The 17478-nt window shown below is 40.2% G+C and overlaps 1 protein-coding gene across 2 annotated transcripts in view; it reads left to right on the top strand.

Moving 5' to 3' along the window:
• The first annotated feature begins 8851 nt into the window (after positions 1-8851).
• Positions 8852-17478, top strand: part of COL3A1 (collagen type III alpha 1 chain) — a 95317-nt gene continuing 86690 nt past the window's right edge. For both annotated transcript variants that reach the window (XM_067470989.1, XM_060780392.2), the window contains exon 1: positions 8852-9081. In XM_067470989.1, coding sequence (XP_067327090.1) covers positions 9003-9081 — 79 coding nt within the window. In that variant the 5' untranslated portion in view covers positions 8852-9002. The remainder of the gene's footprint in view (positions 9082-17478) is intronic.

Genomic DNA, 17478 nt, shown 5'->3' with positions numbered 1-17478 from the left:
TCAACGGTTTATTTGTTTACTCTATAACTTCAATTTTGTTGCAGTCCAACAAAGTTTGGCCTGCAACACCCAAAATCCCCACAGCCAGTGGCCATTTTGGCGGAGAATTCTGGAAGTAATACATAAAATAACATTAGTAAGTTTGCAAAATGTATCATGCAGTTTAAAACCTGGGAGATTTGTTGTCAAATTGTGTAACACATTTTCTGCTCTGAGACATGTTGTCAAATTGTGCAACACATTTTCTGCTCTGAGTTCCCTTCGGGGTGAGAAAGGTGGGGTTATAAATATAGTAAATAAATAAAACCACCTCCAATGTATTGAGGAAAACTGGCCACTGCAGTATTTCTGTAGAAGACCCAAGGGGCCATCCAGTCCAACCCTCTTCTGCCATGAAGGCAAAGCCAATCAAAGCACCCCCAATTGATGGCCACCCAACATTTGTTGCAGTAGTAGTAGTAGTAGTAGCAGCAGCAGTAGCAGAAACCCAAGTTGGAAAGGCTTTTGGCAGCAAGGGAAGCAAGTACAAAGGTTTTTGGTGGCAAGGGAGGTGGGGAGGAGCAGGAAAGAGGAGGAAAGGTTTGGAGGAGGTGTGGGAGGAGGGAAGCGCAGAACCCCACAGTATATTTTAAGAACCACTGATTTAAACAAACTGGGGTACCTCCAAAGAAAAAAAAATTAAAATCCCATCAAACCCAGTCAACATGGTCAATGGTTGCGGATAATCAGAGTGCAGTTTAAAATTCCTGGAGATACCGTTTTAGCAAAGACTAAACTGAATCATTCATAAAATATCTTTTATTGTTAATGGCAGTCCATACAACATGATTCCATGCAGCTCAGAGATCAAGGGCTATACATTCAATTGCATATCCGTTCCCCCACCCTCAAAATGTATGTGTGTGATTGTACCTGTATATATGCCCTACATCCCTTTTTCAGTTCACTCTAGAGTGTATCTATGTTTCTGATAGTACGTGGCAAGACTAGTTGGAAAAAGTTTTGTATGCAAAATTGCTGACATTACAGGCTCCAGCATTACCTTCTCCAACTAGTCTTGTTTGAATTATAAAAATGGATCCAGATTTTGCTTACAAATGCCAGACAAGGACTACTTCCAACTGAAGGCATTTTTGGGCTGAGAAGATCATGTCCACTGGTGGAATGGAAGAGGAGGAGGAAGAGGGGGATGAGGGGGAGGAAGAGGCAGGTTTTTAAAATTATTCCACATCCTTTCATGCCCCTTGAACAAATATCTGCCACAGTGTTAGCAGACCATCTGGAAGGGCTTGCAAGATGGTGCCAGGTTTGTGAAGGGAAGGGAAAATCAGCAAAAGTGGTTCTCTCTTGTCCTGTTTGGACTCCTTGAACAGAGTGCTTATGATGGTGGAAACAACACATATTCTGTGACTTATCCTATAATACTGTTTGGTTGCATTAAAACAACTTCCAATTGTATACCCACTAACCTTTTTTGCAGTTAGGGTTTTTTTTCCCCAGGAAGGAGTATGCCTCATGGTATCCACATTGGTCATTCCTATAGGAAGATAATTTAGAGAAATTCAGGGCCATGCATTTAGTTTAAAAGATGTACATTCTTCAAAACAGCAGTTTGGACTAATGTTCCAAACTATCTGATTCATCACTATCTAATACCTTAGATGCAAACAAACACAACCCCACCCTGCCTACAGCTCTGTTTCCCAAGGGTCAAGAATATGAACTCTTTTCAAATGCATCTCCAACACACATCCCCCTTCTGACAACTGATTGTTGGTCTTCTCTGGTTTGTCCGTTTATAGTCATAATTTTGGCTGTGTTTTAAGAGCCATTACAGCTGTGTTGGACACTACTCTAAGTCTTCTACATGATTCAGATGAATAATTGCATTCCACATTATCTTCATTAGCTGTCTCTATTCTCAAATGCCAGTGTTTTAACATTTGGTGTGCTGAGCCTCAGCACATTACGAGTAAGGGGCACTATTTTTCTTTTGGTGGGTTTAGTGTTTGCAGATGGAGAGACTCCCCTATTGTAAAGCAGAACCCTGTTATCTTCATTGCCCCATCCATGAATCCACAGGCACTGCGCCAAGCTATTGTAGATTATGAGAACCCTGTGAGTACATCTTAGATCCCCATCCATCCCATGCCCTCCCCCTGGTCCAAAGAACTCAAACTCACTTCTATCAAGCCTGGGAAGGTTGAGAAAATCACCACTGAAGATAAGCAGCTTCTCAAGAACACATGCATGCCCTAAAGGAAAATGAAGCATTGTGAGAGAAATGCTTCAATTATTTGCTGGCAATGTTTTACACACTATGAATTAGACCTGACTCAAGATGTTACATATTCAATTAGTTTTGTTTCATCCCCACATTATTGTAATGTTATAATCGTTAACACATATACAAACATGTACTAATATTCTCTAAAGTTCTGATCTCATAACTTTCAACCAATATCCCTTCTACATTGTGATCCATGGAACTTAAGTTACATCCATTGCAGTAGGTCAACTCTACATATATTGAAATATGGATCTAACTCGAGATGAGTTGCCAAGATGTTTCAGCATGGTTTAAGTGACCTCTTGAATACTATATATATGCAACCATGTATACAGTTTGTCTGAGAATCCAGTTTCCATTGAAAATGCATGTGTGATGTATCTCAATCAACAAGAGGGTGCTCACGATGAAATCAATTCTATTCTTTAGATTGTCTGCTTTGAAAGGTTTTGTTCTATCTGTTTCTTTCAATTAATCTCTTCTTTCAATTAATCAATTAATCTCTGTTTCTTTCAATTAATCTCTTGGGTGTACATTCCTCCGACATTTTTTGGCTGAGGATCATGGGAAATTGCATCTTGTCTCATCTCATATATATAATACATTGATAAATATGATCTCATCAAATGTGGAAAAGGCTTGTATTCAATGTAGTGTTGAAGGCTTTCACAGCTGGAATTACTGGAGTGTTGTATGGTTCTAGCAGCATCCTCTCCTCATGTTTCACCTGTATCTGTGGCTGGAATCTTCAGAGGATTCTCTGAAGATACCAGATATAGATGCAAATGAAACATCAGGAGAAAATACTACTAGAACACGGCCATACAGCCCAGAATCCACACAACACTCCAAGTTTGCATTCGTTTAAATGACATCAAAACCATTTTATCTAGCTACTCTTATGTGTTGTGTGGTCAAACTCTTAAGAACAATGACTCTCATTGAGAAGCATTGGTCTTAAGAACCTAAAAGCTATACCCAACTATAGCCTTTAGTCTGAACCCCAAAGTATCCCCAAAATAGGCTCAACATCTTGGATAGCTCCTTGGTCCTGATTAAAACCTGGAATGTTCAATATTTAATTACACTGGAGAGCATTTAATGGCTTTGGGGTTATTCGTTGATCCTAATGCCTAACTGATAAGTAAATCAATTGAAACAATTACTGAATGGTAAATTTACACTAATGTAAATCCTATTGCATCAATGGTTGGAAAGGGCAATTGAATTTTGGCAAGTAAAATCATTTCACCTCAGCACTATCAAAACATTTTAGGGAGGCAATTTGTTTGTTTCCATGCAGAGGCGCAACTGACCCGAGCAGGTCAAGAGTTCACATTTTCAATGAAAATGGATTTCATATAACTGCTGGGATGGGAGATTCATGACCCCTTACTGAGCCCATGTTAGCTCAAGTGGCATAGGTCATGTAATGGTTTTGAGAATAAAACATTCACTGTAAATTTATCTCATACTGATAGTGATGTTGCCATGGTATTGGCGATGACCCTGCTGAAATATTAAATGGTTAGCAATTCTTAGGAGTCAGGGGTGACTGTAAACAAGCAACCATTCAGTTTTGAAGAGGAAATAAAATGCATTTTTAGGGGATTAGATGGATGAGATTCCATTCCCCATAAGAAACACAGTATTCAGAGCTCTGTTTTGCCATCCAGGAGGCTTATTGTTAAGCAGATATGGGGCTTGCTTACATCAATTACTTCAGAGCTGGTCCAGGCGTTTCTGCTCCAGACTGGTCCTAGAGTCCACAGAGGAAGTCTGGGGAATCTCCTGGACTCATCACTAACCTTGGAAGCTCAGGTGTTAGATGTGGCCAGAAGCACCTTCACACAATTTAAACTTGTACACCAGCTGCACCTTGAGACACCAGACTTGGCCATAGTAGTCCACGCTTTGGTTACATCCTGTTTGGACTACTGCAATGCTCTTTATGTGGGGCTATCTTTAAAAACAGTTTGGAAGCTGCAACTCGTTCAGAGATAGGTAGTTGGATTACTAACTAGAGCGGCATACAGGGAGCGGACAACTCCTATGTTACAGCAGCTCCACTGGCTTCCAATCTGCTTCCAGGCTAAACAAAAAGTGCTGATCATTACCTATAAAGCTCTAAATGGTTCAGGCCCAGATTATTTGAAAGACCCCATCTCCAGATACAAATGAACACATGCTGAAGAGGCCCTCCTCTCAGTCCCACCCCCATCTCAAGTGCAGCTGGGGTGGGTGTCCAGATGTTGTACTTGGATTTCCCAGTACATCATTGGGACACATCACCCCCTCCCCAGAAGCCCCCCTAAACACATTTAAAAAGAAAAAGGACTCATCCGTGCTCCATGCGATGGCTGCCAGAGTTCTCCTGGCATGTACAAATGATGCATCAGGAGAAAGGGGGGGGGGGCAGGACGGATTTTCCTACTCCCCCCTTTTCTCCTGGTGCACCATTTGTATGTGTTAGGAGAACTTTGGCAGCCATTGCATGGAGGCAGAGTGAGTTCTTTTGCTTTTTTATTGCGTTTAGGGGGCTTCTGGGGAGGGGTTTGGGATTCCCACAGTTTTCCGGGTTAATTTAGCCCAGAGAAACTGTGGGAATACTGTCTGGGCTGCAGTATTCTGCAGTCCAAACACTGGAAGTAGTGGGTTTATCCCGCGCCTTCCAAGAAGGCATGGAATAAACCCACTATCAAATTAATTCACCACAAACCAGGGTTTTCCTGATTTGTGGCAAATTAATTCCGGGTTGTCCAAAACGTTGTCTGGTCAGCCCCCTTTTTATTGTGGAAGTTTCCACAATAAAGGGGCTGTCTAGATCCACCCAGAGAAAGGGCCTTCTCTGTGACCACTCCCTACTTCTGGAACTCCCTCCCTAAAGAATTAAAAATGGCCTCCTCTCTCCTCTCCTTCAAAAAGCTATTGAAAACACATCTATGCAATTTAGCTTATGGAGAGGAAGAGATTTAAGTACATCTACATGGACCCTCACCTAGCTGCTAGCACCTGTTAATTTGCTGTTTACCATCACCCAACTATTTTAGCCAAATATTAGGGACTTCTAGTGAAATTTTAAGAGTTAATATGTTTATAATTATGTGGCTTATGCTATGTATTGTCTTGCTTATTTAAGTTGTTTTATAATTTATTGAGCTTTTTTAAAATTTGTTTTGTGTACTGCTGTTGGTGTTGAATGTTTGCTGTTGTTTATTTTGTTGTAAGCCATCTGAGTCCCTTTGAGGAGAAAGGGTGGACTATAAATAAAGTTTCATATATTCATTCATTCATTCATTCAAGTATTTCTATGCTTTGTCCCCAAACCATATCAGTGGTGGGGTTGGTCGTATAGTTCATTTGACCTGAAACCAGTTCAGATTGACTGGGCTGTCCCTTTATCTTTCCTACTGCCATTGCCACTGCAGAGCTCTGGTAATGTTCTTGGTCATCATGTGCACCCCTTGCTGATATCAGCAGAGGTGCCCACATGACCATGGCAAAAGAAGGGGGTGGGGTGACACAACCTTGCTCTGACCCTTTTTCCCTGTGCTAACAAGTGCAAGGAAAATAAAATGGCATCACTGGAACATACAGATAGCTGGTCAGTTCTCATTGGAGCCACTTTGCTGTCCACATTCTACCTTACACTTGCAAGGAGATATCTCTGGGACTTATAAAGTTAAGGTATGGTTGTTTGATCTTAAATATGTGTGATAAAGGATTCACAATGAGCAATCTTTTCTTATAGCAACAGCAACAGCAGTCTTGCCTTTACTTTGTTCAATGCCTTATAGAAACCATGCTGCATCCCCTTTGTGTTGTATTATTTCCAGGAGAGTTATTGGCTAGAAGGGAAGGCATGTCTTGCCCAATAAATAGTGTCTCCACCAATAGTGACCAAAATTATTTGAAATAATGGAGACACCAAAAAGAAGTAGTGTATGATAATGTTTAAAGACTTTAACCAAATCAGAGTTTGCTTTCTCATTTTGAGAAAACTGGTTGTTGCCTTAGGGGGTTAACAACCAGAATTCAGTAGTGAATAGACCATCAACAGATCCCACTCTTTCCACCAGAATTGGCAGACCCATCCCTTTTGCAGACCCCTCTCCTATGCACTCTATAATAGGGTCTGGGGAAAATCTTGGCTGCTAAATCTGGAGCAGGTTTTTTAGGCAGTACAGAAGGATGCAATAGAGATGGGGGATCAAAAATCCCATTACTGTTGGTATTAAGAACTGCAGTAAATCACTGGCTCCTAGCTCATTGTCCCTAAAAGAATGTTGAAGCATCTTCTACACAGACAATAAGGTGGCAGCATGAATTAGGAGTATTTCAAATTGCACACTACAGATTCCATGTGTGAGAGGCCTTTTCATTGCTGTTTAATATATTTTTTGAGAAAAACTTATAAAATAGAAGCGAACACTGTAAGGAATAGTTCAGGCTCAGTTGGCAATCTGCCATGCTATTTACGTATTCATCTTCCAGACAGATGTGGGCTCTTGTAGGTAGTTCGTGTCTAAGGTGGTACAGTCCATGCTACCAAATGAGAATCAGTGGTCTACTACTTAATCACCTCCTCAACATTGTGCAAGCCACAAGTCTTAGGTGGACAAAAAAGAGGCAAGTCGTCACCGTCACCGTCACCGTCCCCGTCCCCTCCATATATTTAATTGCTTGTTGAAGTAGGTTGCTAAAGCATATAAATTTAGAGTTTAACAGTTAATGCAGAACTTTCCGTTTTTCCTTAATTGATCAAGAAGAAACATGTTGTCTTGATGACTTCTTACACTCCTCAAAGCACATATTAACCTGCACAGGAGAAGTAAAGAACAAGTTTATGCTTCTCATAACATATGTGTATATATATATATATATATATATATATATATATATATATATATATATAATTTATATCCTGTCCTATCCCACCTCCAAAGAGAATAGTGCCCACAATAAGAAAAGCATAAATATACATAATACAGGGTGAGGCAGCATAACATCCTTTTTAAAATGCGTGCCATTCAGTCGATTGAAGACGTAGCGGAGCGCTAGTGGTCTTGTATGAGAGGCAGGAGTATAAAGTTTGTCCTGACACAGTTCAGTCACCATCGTGCATTGGAACAGTGAGAAGCATGCTTTTGCCGTTGAGGTCTATTTTTCGAGCGGATTTGGAGTGGCCAGCCCGTTCTCCAGATTTGACCCCTGGTGATTTTTTCTATATTAGAAACATTAAATACAACACTGAATTCAGTCGTAATCCTAAAAGCAGTCCATCAAAGTCCATTAAAACTGTAACTTTGCCAGCAAGTCAGTCTAATCCACAAAGGCCTGATCCCATAGTCAGGATTTCACTTTTTTGGAAGGACAGGAGAGATGGAGCAGATCTGATTTTGTTTGGGAGGAAATTCCATAGCTGAGGGGTCACCACAGAGAAAGCCCTGTCTCTTGTTCCCACCAAGCATGATTCCGATGGTGGGGGACTGAGAGCAGGGCCTCCCCTGATGATATTAAGGTCCTAGGTGACTTGTAGCAGGAGATAAGTTTGGACAGGTAAACTGGGCCAGAACCGTTAAGGTCCTTATAGGCCAAAGCCAGCACTTTGAATTGTGCTTGGAAATTAGTAGGCAGCCAGTGGAGCTGGCGTAGCAAGGGCATTGTACGCTCTCGGTACCCCGCTCCCATGAGCAAACTGACTGCCGAGCATTGGACTAACTGAAGCTTCCGAACAGTCTTCAGAGGCAACCCCACAAAGAGTGTGTTGCAGTAGTCTATTCGGGATGTAACGAGAGCATGGACCACCGTGACCAAGACCACCGTGGCCCAAGATATGGGTGCAGTTGGCGCACAAGTTTTAATTGCTTTGGAACACCAATTTCATATCCAAAAAGCTAGGAGGGTGAGGAATTGAGGATGTCCAAAGCATTTGACAACTTCCATTATCACCACCTATTGTAACCAAGAGACTATGGAAGTCTTAGTCCAGAGCAAAATATCTGGAGGTCCAAAGGTTTTCCAGCCCTGCGCTGTAGATTCAGATCAATGTGACATTGCAGGTTCATCTTTAAACCATGTGTGTCTGTCTCACCATATATCTGGTATCCTTCCATTAAAGTGTGAGTATGTGAGAGAAGAGAGAACTGCAGATGTCTAACCTTGAAGTTGTACTCTTATCTTATACTGCTCTTTTTTATTTAGATGCAAGAGAAAGGGGGGAAGTAAACAGAAGACTTTATTACAAAGTCAAACAAAATGTTATTCCCCATTGATATGCAGGATAAAACTGACATAGGGGATCACACATGAATCCTACATGTTTACTTTGTATGTGATGCATTCTAACACACATGTGGCTGGATGTGTTCCTTACACACTCCGAGCCTTGCAGACAGAAGTGCTCCAGATGTGTTATGTATCTGCTTCAGCTGCCTGTTTCTTCTGCAAGGCCAAAAGAAATATTAATCATCCTGCCTTATGTGAAGGGGATGGGATCACCTCTCATGTTTCAGAAAGGGGCTGGGAAGTTTAGGAAGCCAGCTCTTTCCCTATTTAAGGCTAAAGCAAAGGAATGTCTGTGGCTGAGTTCTGTGGAGGGGCCCGGTGTCTGACAGGGCAGGAAGCAGTTGATGGTGCTCTCTTGATTTTTCTTCCCCCTTTTTTACCTTCTCTTTTGCACATAGAGTCTCATGTCTAAGACCATTTAGACATGATGAGCTGTGTGCAAGGAGTCTTTTTGCTCTTCCTTGCTGTGTGGCAATCGTCAGTTATTTTGGCACAACAAAATGGTGAGTAATTCCCACTTAAAAGAATTTTCATGGATTTTAACCACATTTTTCTCCCCATCAGTTTTATTTCTGGATCAATCCATTCAGCTTTTTTGCCAGTTCAACTTTGGGAGCTACTTGGATCCTGCTCAGTTCTGCAGTATGAAGTAGGCACAGCCTAAAAAGGAAAGAAACTTGATTTAGGCAGCATTCTTTGGCATGTTCTTTGGTTTTGTGTCTTTTACATGCGTTGCTTGACAAGCACTGGGAATGTCCTAGTGGTTGAGTTCTTGGGATAAGATTGGTGAGTCTGAGTTCAAAAAAATTGGAATTTGTTTGTCATATGTCATTAGGCTGTATGTTCAACCATTTGAGACATGACTGATTGTTGTTTTATATGAAACATTGCTTTGGTATTGCAAGGATAGGAATCTTGTAAAATACATTGACTTGAATGTAAAAGCAAATAGTTTTGCAACTCAGAATGGTTTTATTGAGCTGTAGAGAAAGATTTTTCAATAGTGTGTATGCATGTTTTAAATCTGAGAATTAAACTGAAGGTTTGATGTATTCATACATCTCCAAGCTTTCTCCATCACTCATCAGAGGATGCTGCAAGCTCAAACATGACCAGCTGGCACAAATGAAGCTGTAGTGCTAAACATGCAGACCAGGGAATAAGCTCAGTGAAAGACTATTGGCTCTATGTCTGAGTCAACATGACTGCTGTACAAGCAGTCCCAGAGTTACAAACATCTGACTTACAAATTACCCATAGTTAAGAAGGGGGGTGAGACAACAGGAAGTGAGAGAATCTACCCCTCAGAAGGGAAATTCACACCTGAAAGAGTTATCATGGGGAAAAGGAGTCTTCACTGAAGCTTTCCCACTAATCCTTGCATCCAAAACAAGCCCAATTTTTCCAAATCCAACTTGGACAGGGACAGAAAGTGAGATGAAATTTTCCGAACAGAGGCACAGGCAGAAAAATAAACACCACAGGGGTGTTAAGCTCTATGCTATCCAAAGCTAAAAAGTATATATTTTTTGTATTGTCGAAGGCTTTCATGGCTGGAATCACTGGGTTGTTGTAGGTTTTTTCGGGCTATATGGCCATGGTCTAGAGGCATTCTCTCCTGACGTTTCGCCAGCATCTATGGCAAGCATCCTCAGAGGTAGTGAGGTCTGTTGGAACTACCTCTGAGGATGCTTGCCATAGATGCAGGTAAAACGTCAGGAGGGAATGCCTCTAGACCATGGCCATATAGCCCGAAAAAACCTACAACAACCTATATATTTTTTACTGGAGTTGCACTTAATGTACTTCTTCTAACTTATATACAAATTCAACTTAAGAACAAACCCACAAAACTTGGGGAGTGTCTGTATATAGCACACACAATGAAAAAGACATTGCTTGAAAATGAGTAGATTTCCCATTACCTCTTTGTTTGGCAAAGCTGATATTTTGAAGTCTGTTTTCATTTTCAGTGTTTGAATCAGTGGATATTTTTAGAGCTTTGGGCATGCTGCACTCATTTGAAATCTTTTTTAAAAACAAAAATGTGCCTTGGATAAATGAATACATGCAACATTAGTTGGTGGCTCTCCCGTCATTGGGGCAGGGAATCTGTTCCAGGCTTCAATGAGGACATTAAACAAGTTGTCCAAAGTTATAAACCCTATCTCTAAAATATGAAACATCCTAGATCATTCCTTTCAGGTTTAGCCTAAAACCCAGAGTGGATTCATTGCCCAAATGATGAGGGACCAGCCACTACTCAATGCATAATTAGATTGATTAAACAAATTCATGACAACTTTGCTGCACAATCAAACACACTTACACAATTCATAATTAAAACTGTAGGAAAATGATCACTCGCATTAATGGATGTCAAAACACTCCATGCTTGAAATATGGTATTTTAGCTTCAGATTCTCTTCTGGTTAAATGCAAGTTTAATTTATGAGAAAGTCAATACAGAGTGCAAGAAGTAGAACTATAGTTGTCTATGTTATTTCATATGCAGTACTATAAAGACTGCATATGAAACAACTCATTTCAAATCTGATTTCTTTTAAGACATGCATGATACCACGCAGAAAAAACTCAAATTTCATTGCATAATGCCAATCTCAAAGGCATGTTTTGATATAAATTTCTCCCCACCACAAATCTATGGTTTTTCATTTCATATGTCATGTAGAAACAACATTTAAACCCTACTTTTGACTATTTGATGCTATACCATGAGGTTGGATCTACACTGCCCTATATCCCATGATCTGATCCCAGATTGGGTTGCATTGAGTTTTCCAGGCTGTATGGCCATGTTCCAGAAGCATTCTCTCCAAATGTTTCACCCACATCTATGGCAGGCATCCTCAGAGATTGCAAGGTCTGTTGGAAACTAAGCAAGTTGGATTTATATATCTGTGGAATATCCAGGGTGGGAGAGAGAACTCTTGTTTGTTTGAGACAAGTGTGAATATTGCAATTGGTTACTTTGATTAGCATTGAATGCCCCTGCAGCTTCAATGCCTGATTGGTTGCTGCCTGGGGGAATCCTTTGTTGGGAGGTGTCAGCTGGCCCTGATTATTTCTTGTCTAGAATTCCTCTATTTTTGAATGTTGTTCTTTATTTACTGTCCTGATTTTAGAGGCTTTTTTAAAAAAATACTGGTAGCTAGATTTTGTTCATTTTGATGGTTTCCTCCTTTCTGTTGAAATTGTCCACATCATGCTTGTGGATTTCAATGGCTTTTCCCACCCTGGACATTCCACATAAACCTCATTTGCCTAGTTTCCAACAGACTGCTCAACCTGAGGATGCCTGTCATAGATGTGGGTGAAACATCAGAAGAGAAAGCTTCAGGAACATAGCCATAAAACCTGGAAAACTCACAGCAAAACCCAGTGATTCCAACCATGAAAGCCTTCAACAACACAATGATCCCAGAATATTTGCTTATCCCAGATTATTTGGCAGTGTAGGCTCATATAATCCAGTTCAAAGCAGATGATCCATGATTACATGCTGGAACCTAGGGCAATTTAGATCCATCCTGAGTAGGCACATTCAGTCCTCCAAATGGGACTTTCCCTCCATCCAAGGCGGCCCTAGGTAATTTTCAATGGTAAGTAAACAGTATTTTGGTGCCCCCCCCCCCCCAACCAATTACTGATATATATTTTCTGTTCATCATGGGAGTTCTGTGTGCCATATTTGGTTCAATTCCATCATTGGTGGAGTTCAGAATGCTCTTTGATTTTAGGTGAACTATACATCCCAGTAACTACAACTCGCATATGTCAAGGTCTATTTTCCCCCAAGAGCGCCTCAAGAGCGCCCCTGGGCAAAATCAACTATACTGCGAATGCTTACTTTGCGTAATGGGTTGAGCCACCCCTGCCTCCACCATCCCTCAGATTGGCTACTCATTGGCTGGAATTGATGGCAATGGGAATCTGGAAGGACTAGATTTCCCCACTCTTTCATTGACAATTTCAGTAACAACAAGCATTCATTCATTGATTAACAGTCAATCAGACATTAATCAAAATGAAAGAAAGGAGGAATAATTTCAGCACACCGATCAATGTTAATGAAGCAACTTTCTCCTTTACTTGTCTTTTCATATCTCATTGAACTCAGGTACTTATGCCCCACCACAAATTGTAGTAGATTCGGATGCATGCAATCAATGTCCATTTAGATAGGCTGTTTAGTTCTGGAATCAGTTCTGGACATAATGTAACAAAGAATCCAAATGCATATTAAAATGTATGCCTTTTGCAGATATTTATGCTTCCCCACATCATGATTTCAGTGCAAACCTAGGTTCTGTAAGAGTTGGTTAGAGTTGGTTAGCAATTCATTTGCCATAATACGTGTGATATATCCACACCCCCAAAATTGCAAACAGAACATTTCTTATTTTTCCCTAAGATAACATATTTCCATTGGAATGCAGACTGCCATAAGATGCAAATCACTATGCTTGTATTTTGCAATCAATCTCACTTTTTTATTATTTCACTGCTTCCCACAAAGGATGCAATTTTCAACAGCTGGGCTGAGGCTGTTCAAAGTGTTGAGAGATAGAACGCAGGCAATGAAGCTGCAGTTAGACAAGGATCCGCATAGATGAGAATGGAATTTTTCGATGCCTTAAATTGTTATGTGTTGACAATACTGTTTATATGGTTAGTATCAAATTAATGTTAATGTATAGTTTTTCTTAATATAGCTTGCCAAAAGGTTTTGGCAAGACTTTAAGGAAGCTGCTAAGTGTGCATTAAATAGAATAATCAGCGTTTAGTTCTCAGCAATGTTGGTATTTTTATCCTTTATTATAGTAAATAAAAATACCAAATGGGGGAAATGAAATGGATGGAGACCATGATTCTGTTTATGGCAATATAGGGGAATTTCCAACTGTAGCATCTTGTTTCTAAAATGCCTTGCCCTGCATCCTTTTGTTCCATTGCTGCTGCTCTTATAATCAGGTATAATATCATTTATGGATTTGGGTAGTTGATTGTTGCCAAGTGGTTGTCATGTTAGGCCTCTTTCTAACTTCTAAATCTTACTAGGCTTGAGGTCAAGTAATCTGATGTCTTCTGGATTGTTTCTTTGAGTCAACTCTCTTCTGGCTCAGAACTCCAACTTAACATGTTCTCAACTAGAATGAAAGGCCACCTGGTGGATGATATGCCTCTATCCTCATATCCATGTCCCCATTACTACTGCAGTTGCCATCCACTTCACTTTATGATTTCCAGCCTTTTCCTAGAAATGGTAAACATGTTAATTAATTGGATAAGTACACCTGAGATATTTAATTGTACAAATCCTTATCATGCTGTTAAAGAATTCACAGACTATTGTACTTTTCCTCTTGAGCAATGAGAATATATCCATAAAAACAAGATCTTCATAAAAAGAAAAAAACAGTATACAGTAAATGAACTGACATCCTATTGAAGAAACTTTGGCACTTAGGCCCCTTCTGAACTGCCATATAATCCAGATAATCAAAGCAGATAATCCACAACATTTGCTTTGAACTGGATTATATGAGTCTACACTGCCATATAATCTAGTTCAATGCAGGTAACCTGGATTTTATATGGCAGTGTAGAAGGGGCCTGAGTGTACTCATCTGATATCTTTGGCTATTTTAAGTACATAAAGAAAATGTGTAAATTGATTAATAAAATATATTAGCTTTCAATTGGATGTTTTTTTCCTTTTCAATACTTTGTAGATCAGTGGTTCCCAGGCCTGTAACAAGAGGGGGGGGGGGTTAGGGGTTCAACTCCCCCCCCCCCCGAAATGTTTCAGATTTTTTAAAAAAAACTCATGAATTTTAACTGGTTAACCAAATCCCCATGCTAAGTCTATGAGATGCAAAAAATTAAGAGTCCCTCCAGAACTGCAAGCACAATTTATTCACACTGTCATTACTTGCAGCAATAGCCAATGTAGCAAAGCAACCAAGTTGGGTGTGTGTGTGTGTGTGTGTTGAATACTCTCATTAAGGAGGACAGACTTGGTGGAGGTGGTTGCCCCCTGCGGTGAGCTTTGCTTCAGCGTGAGCTAGGAGGCAGGTTTCAACCACCACCCCCCCCCCCCGAAGATTTCAACCCCTCCCGAAATTTTTTTCTGGCTACGGCCCTGGTGGTTCCCAACCTTTTTTTGACAAGAGGCCACATGACCAGTGAGCACTCTCCAACATTAGTACCAAAAAGAGTTACAAATCCACTTTCGGTCAACTTTAGATTTGGTTTGGTTATTTGTGGTGCTAATTAAGAAAATAGCATTGGATAGACCACATCAGCTCTAGTTTCTGACACAGAACATATGTCACCCAGTAGTCACCATCTGCTTGCCCACAGAAAATCATATTTAATCATCTAGAGTTGATGCGGTCTATCCAATGCAATTTTCTGAATCAGCACCTCAAATAACCCCAGGAACAGGCTTAACAACAACTACACCAAGGTGCCCCTGCTTCCAGACACCACATGGAATGGCTCCACACAGAGGGAGGGAGGAGGAAAAGAAATAGCAGTCAGGAGGCTTGCTGTCGCACCTCCTGACTGGTGCTTTCATGGGTAGTCAGCCTCTCCCCTCCTGACATCCCCATTGCCTCGGCACTATAAGAGGGTTTTGCAAGACAAATCACACTTGATGTCACAGTGTAGTAACGGTGAGGCCACAGACCATATTTTAGTTCTTTGGGACCACTTGTGGTCCATGGACCACATGCTGGGAACCACTGTTCTAGATAGATTGGGGAAACACCACAATGTTGGGCATTTATCCACTTTTTCTAAAAGGGAGATGCCCAACTTTGAGCTCTTGGCAGTATAGAGAAACGTGACATAAGTATGCTGCCTATTAAATGAGTAGTTTAAAGTATCACAAAACCATTTGAGACATGAGTTATTTCTACCAGGAATCATTTTATATGCTACCTCCATGCTGTACTTCCCACTTCCTTAAGGCAGGATCTCATACCACAACATTAATGTCTAAATTTGATAATAATTTTTCAATATTGACAAACCATGTGGGAACTCCCTACCAGCTTTGTACTTTTCTGAGAGGCCAGTGGCACTGGGTGAATAATAATGTTTTACATGGCCCACCCATCCTGTGTGTATTAGATTCAGATGTTCACGTTGCAGTTCATTCATGGGAAAACAGCAATCACATGTGGTAGAAGTAATGTAAAAATCAGCTTTAGATTTCCACTTCTGCAGGGAAGCTTTGGACAGATGGAATGATGTGTCATCTACAATAAGGATTTAGGCATGAACTCAAAAAATACATTCATTATCTTCTGGTTTTTCAATTACATTTCATTTTTGCTTGCCTCTGCAAACAATTGACATTGGCTTGACTCCTATTTAGTCCTAAGTGATGCATTGACTCAATTGTTGGACAATAAGTCAATCCATAGGTAAAACCATTAGTTCAAAACAGCCTGTTTTAATTGTGAATGAAAATAGGATTGGCCTCTTGGGTATTTTTGTATTTAAACATAAATATGATGAATCGGTGGACTGTGCCATAAAAAGGGACACATGCAAATTGCCCTTCATGAAACATACCACTAGAAGAATACATGTACTACAGGCCACATTCATTAGTCATTTAAGAAATAAATCAACTTAAGATTGCTTCAGGCATTGTCTTTTGTACTCAGCACTGACTTTAATCTTTTTTTTTAGTTATTATGTTAAATTGTCATTCTTAAAGGATGCTTTAATGACAATACAAATCATGGTATTTATTTATTTATTTATTTATTTACAGCTTTTATATTCTGCCCTTCTCACCGCGCAGGGGACTCAGGGCAGATTACAGTGTACACATATATATGGCAAACATTCAATGGCAATTTTGACATACAACATATACAGACATAGACAGAGGCTATTTAATTTTTTCTGGCCGCCAGGGGAGCTGTTGCTTTCATTGTCCATCTGTGACACTGATGAAGTACTTCTGCATTCCCCGCATGCTTTTAGCTGGAGTGCTTGCCAGAGTCTTTTTTTTAATGGCCCCATAAAATAGTTAATTTAGCCTCCCCACACTTTAAGGCGGTACCTAATTTTCCTACTTGACAGATGCAACTGTCTTTCGGATTGCAAAGGTCGACAACAGGCTACACAATTGGTTGGAAACCCACTCCAACCTGGGCTGGCTTCGAATTCATGACCTTTTGGTCAGAGTGATCTTAATGCAGCTGACACTCAGCCAGCTGCGCCACAATCCCGGTAGCAACCTTCAGAAACCTAGTGCTTATCTAATGGTCACTTATATACATTGCAGTAGATTAAATGAAATTAGCAAGTGACCATTTTCAATAAGAGATACCATGCAAGTGCATTCTGGAATAAGCAGACAACAACATTAATTCAGCATTTACCTAATTAAACTTGTTTAATTATGCAGCCTCTATTTCTCTGACCACCTCCAGGGTTCCTACAGACTTTTAAAAAATAGATTTTTAAAACAAATCAAATTTAAGAGTAGAAAACTTCTCAATGGTCATAATAAACTGATATTATAATTAGAGAAATGGGAAACTGGGGATTGTATTGACACTGTAAAATCAATTGCCATGGCTCAGTTCAATAGAAGCATGTGAATTGTAGTTTTACGATATTTAATCTTCTCTGCCAAAGAGTAACGATGTCTCACCTAACTACACATTTTAGGATCTCATAGCCAGTTAAAGTGATATCAAACTGGATTAATTCTACCCTATAGATGCACTCTGAGGGCCCTTCCAGACAGAACTTCTATCCCAAGGACTTGATTCCAAGTTTTCTGTTTATCCCAGATTATCTGGCAGCGAGGACTCATATAATCCAGTTTAAAGCAGAAAACCTGGGAT

The sequence above is a fragment of the Anolis sagrei genome, chromosome 1, assembly GCF_037176765.1.
Source record: "Anolis sagrei isolate rAnoSag1 chromosome 1, rAnoSag1.mat, whole genome shotgun sequence".
Taxonomy (NCBI): Eukaryota; Metazoa; Chordata; class Lepidosauria; order Squamata; family Dactyloidae; genus Anolis; species Anolis sagrei.
The sequence above is the reverse complement of the archived record's forward strand: the minus strand, read 5'-3'. Positions and strand labels throughout refer to the sequence as shown.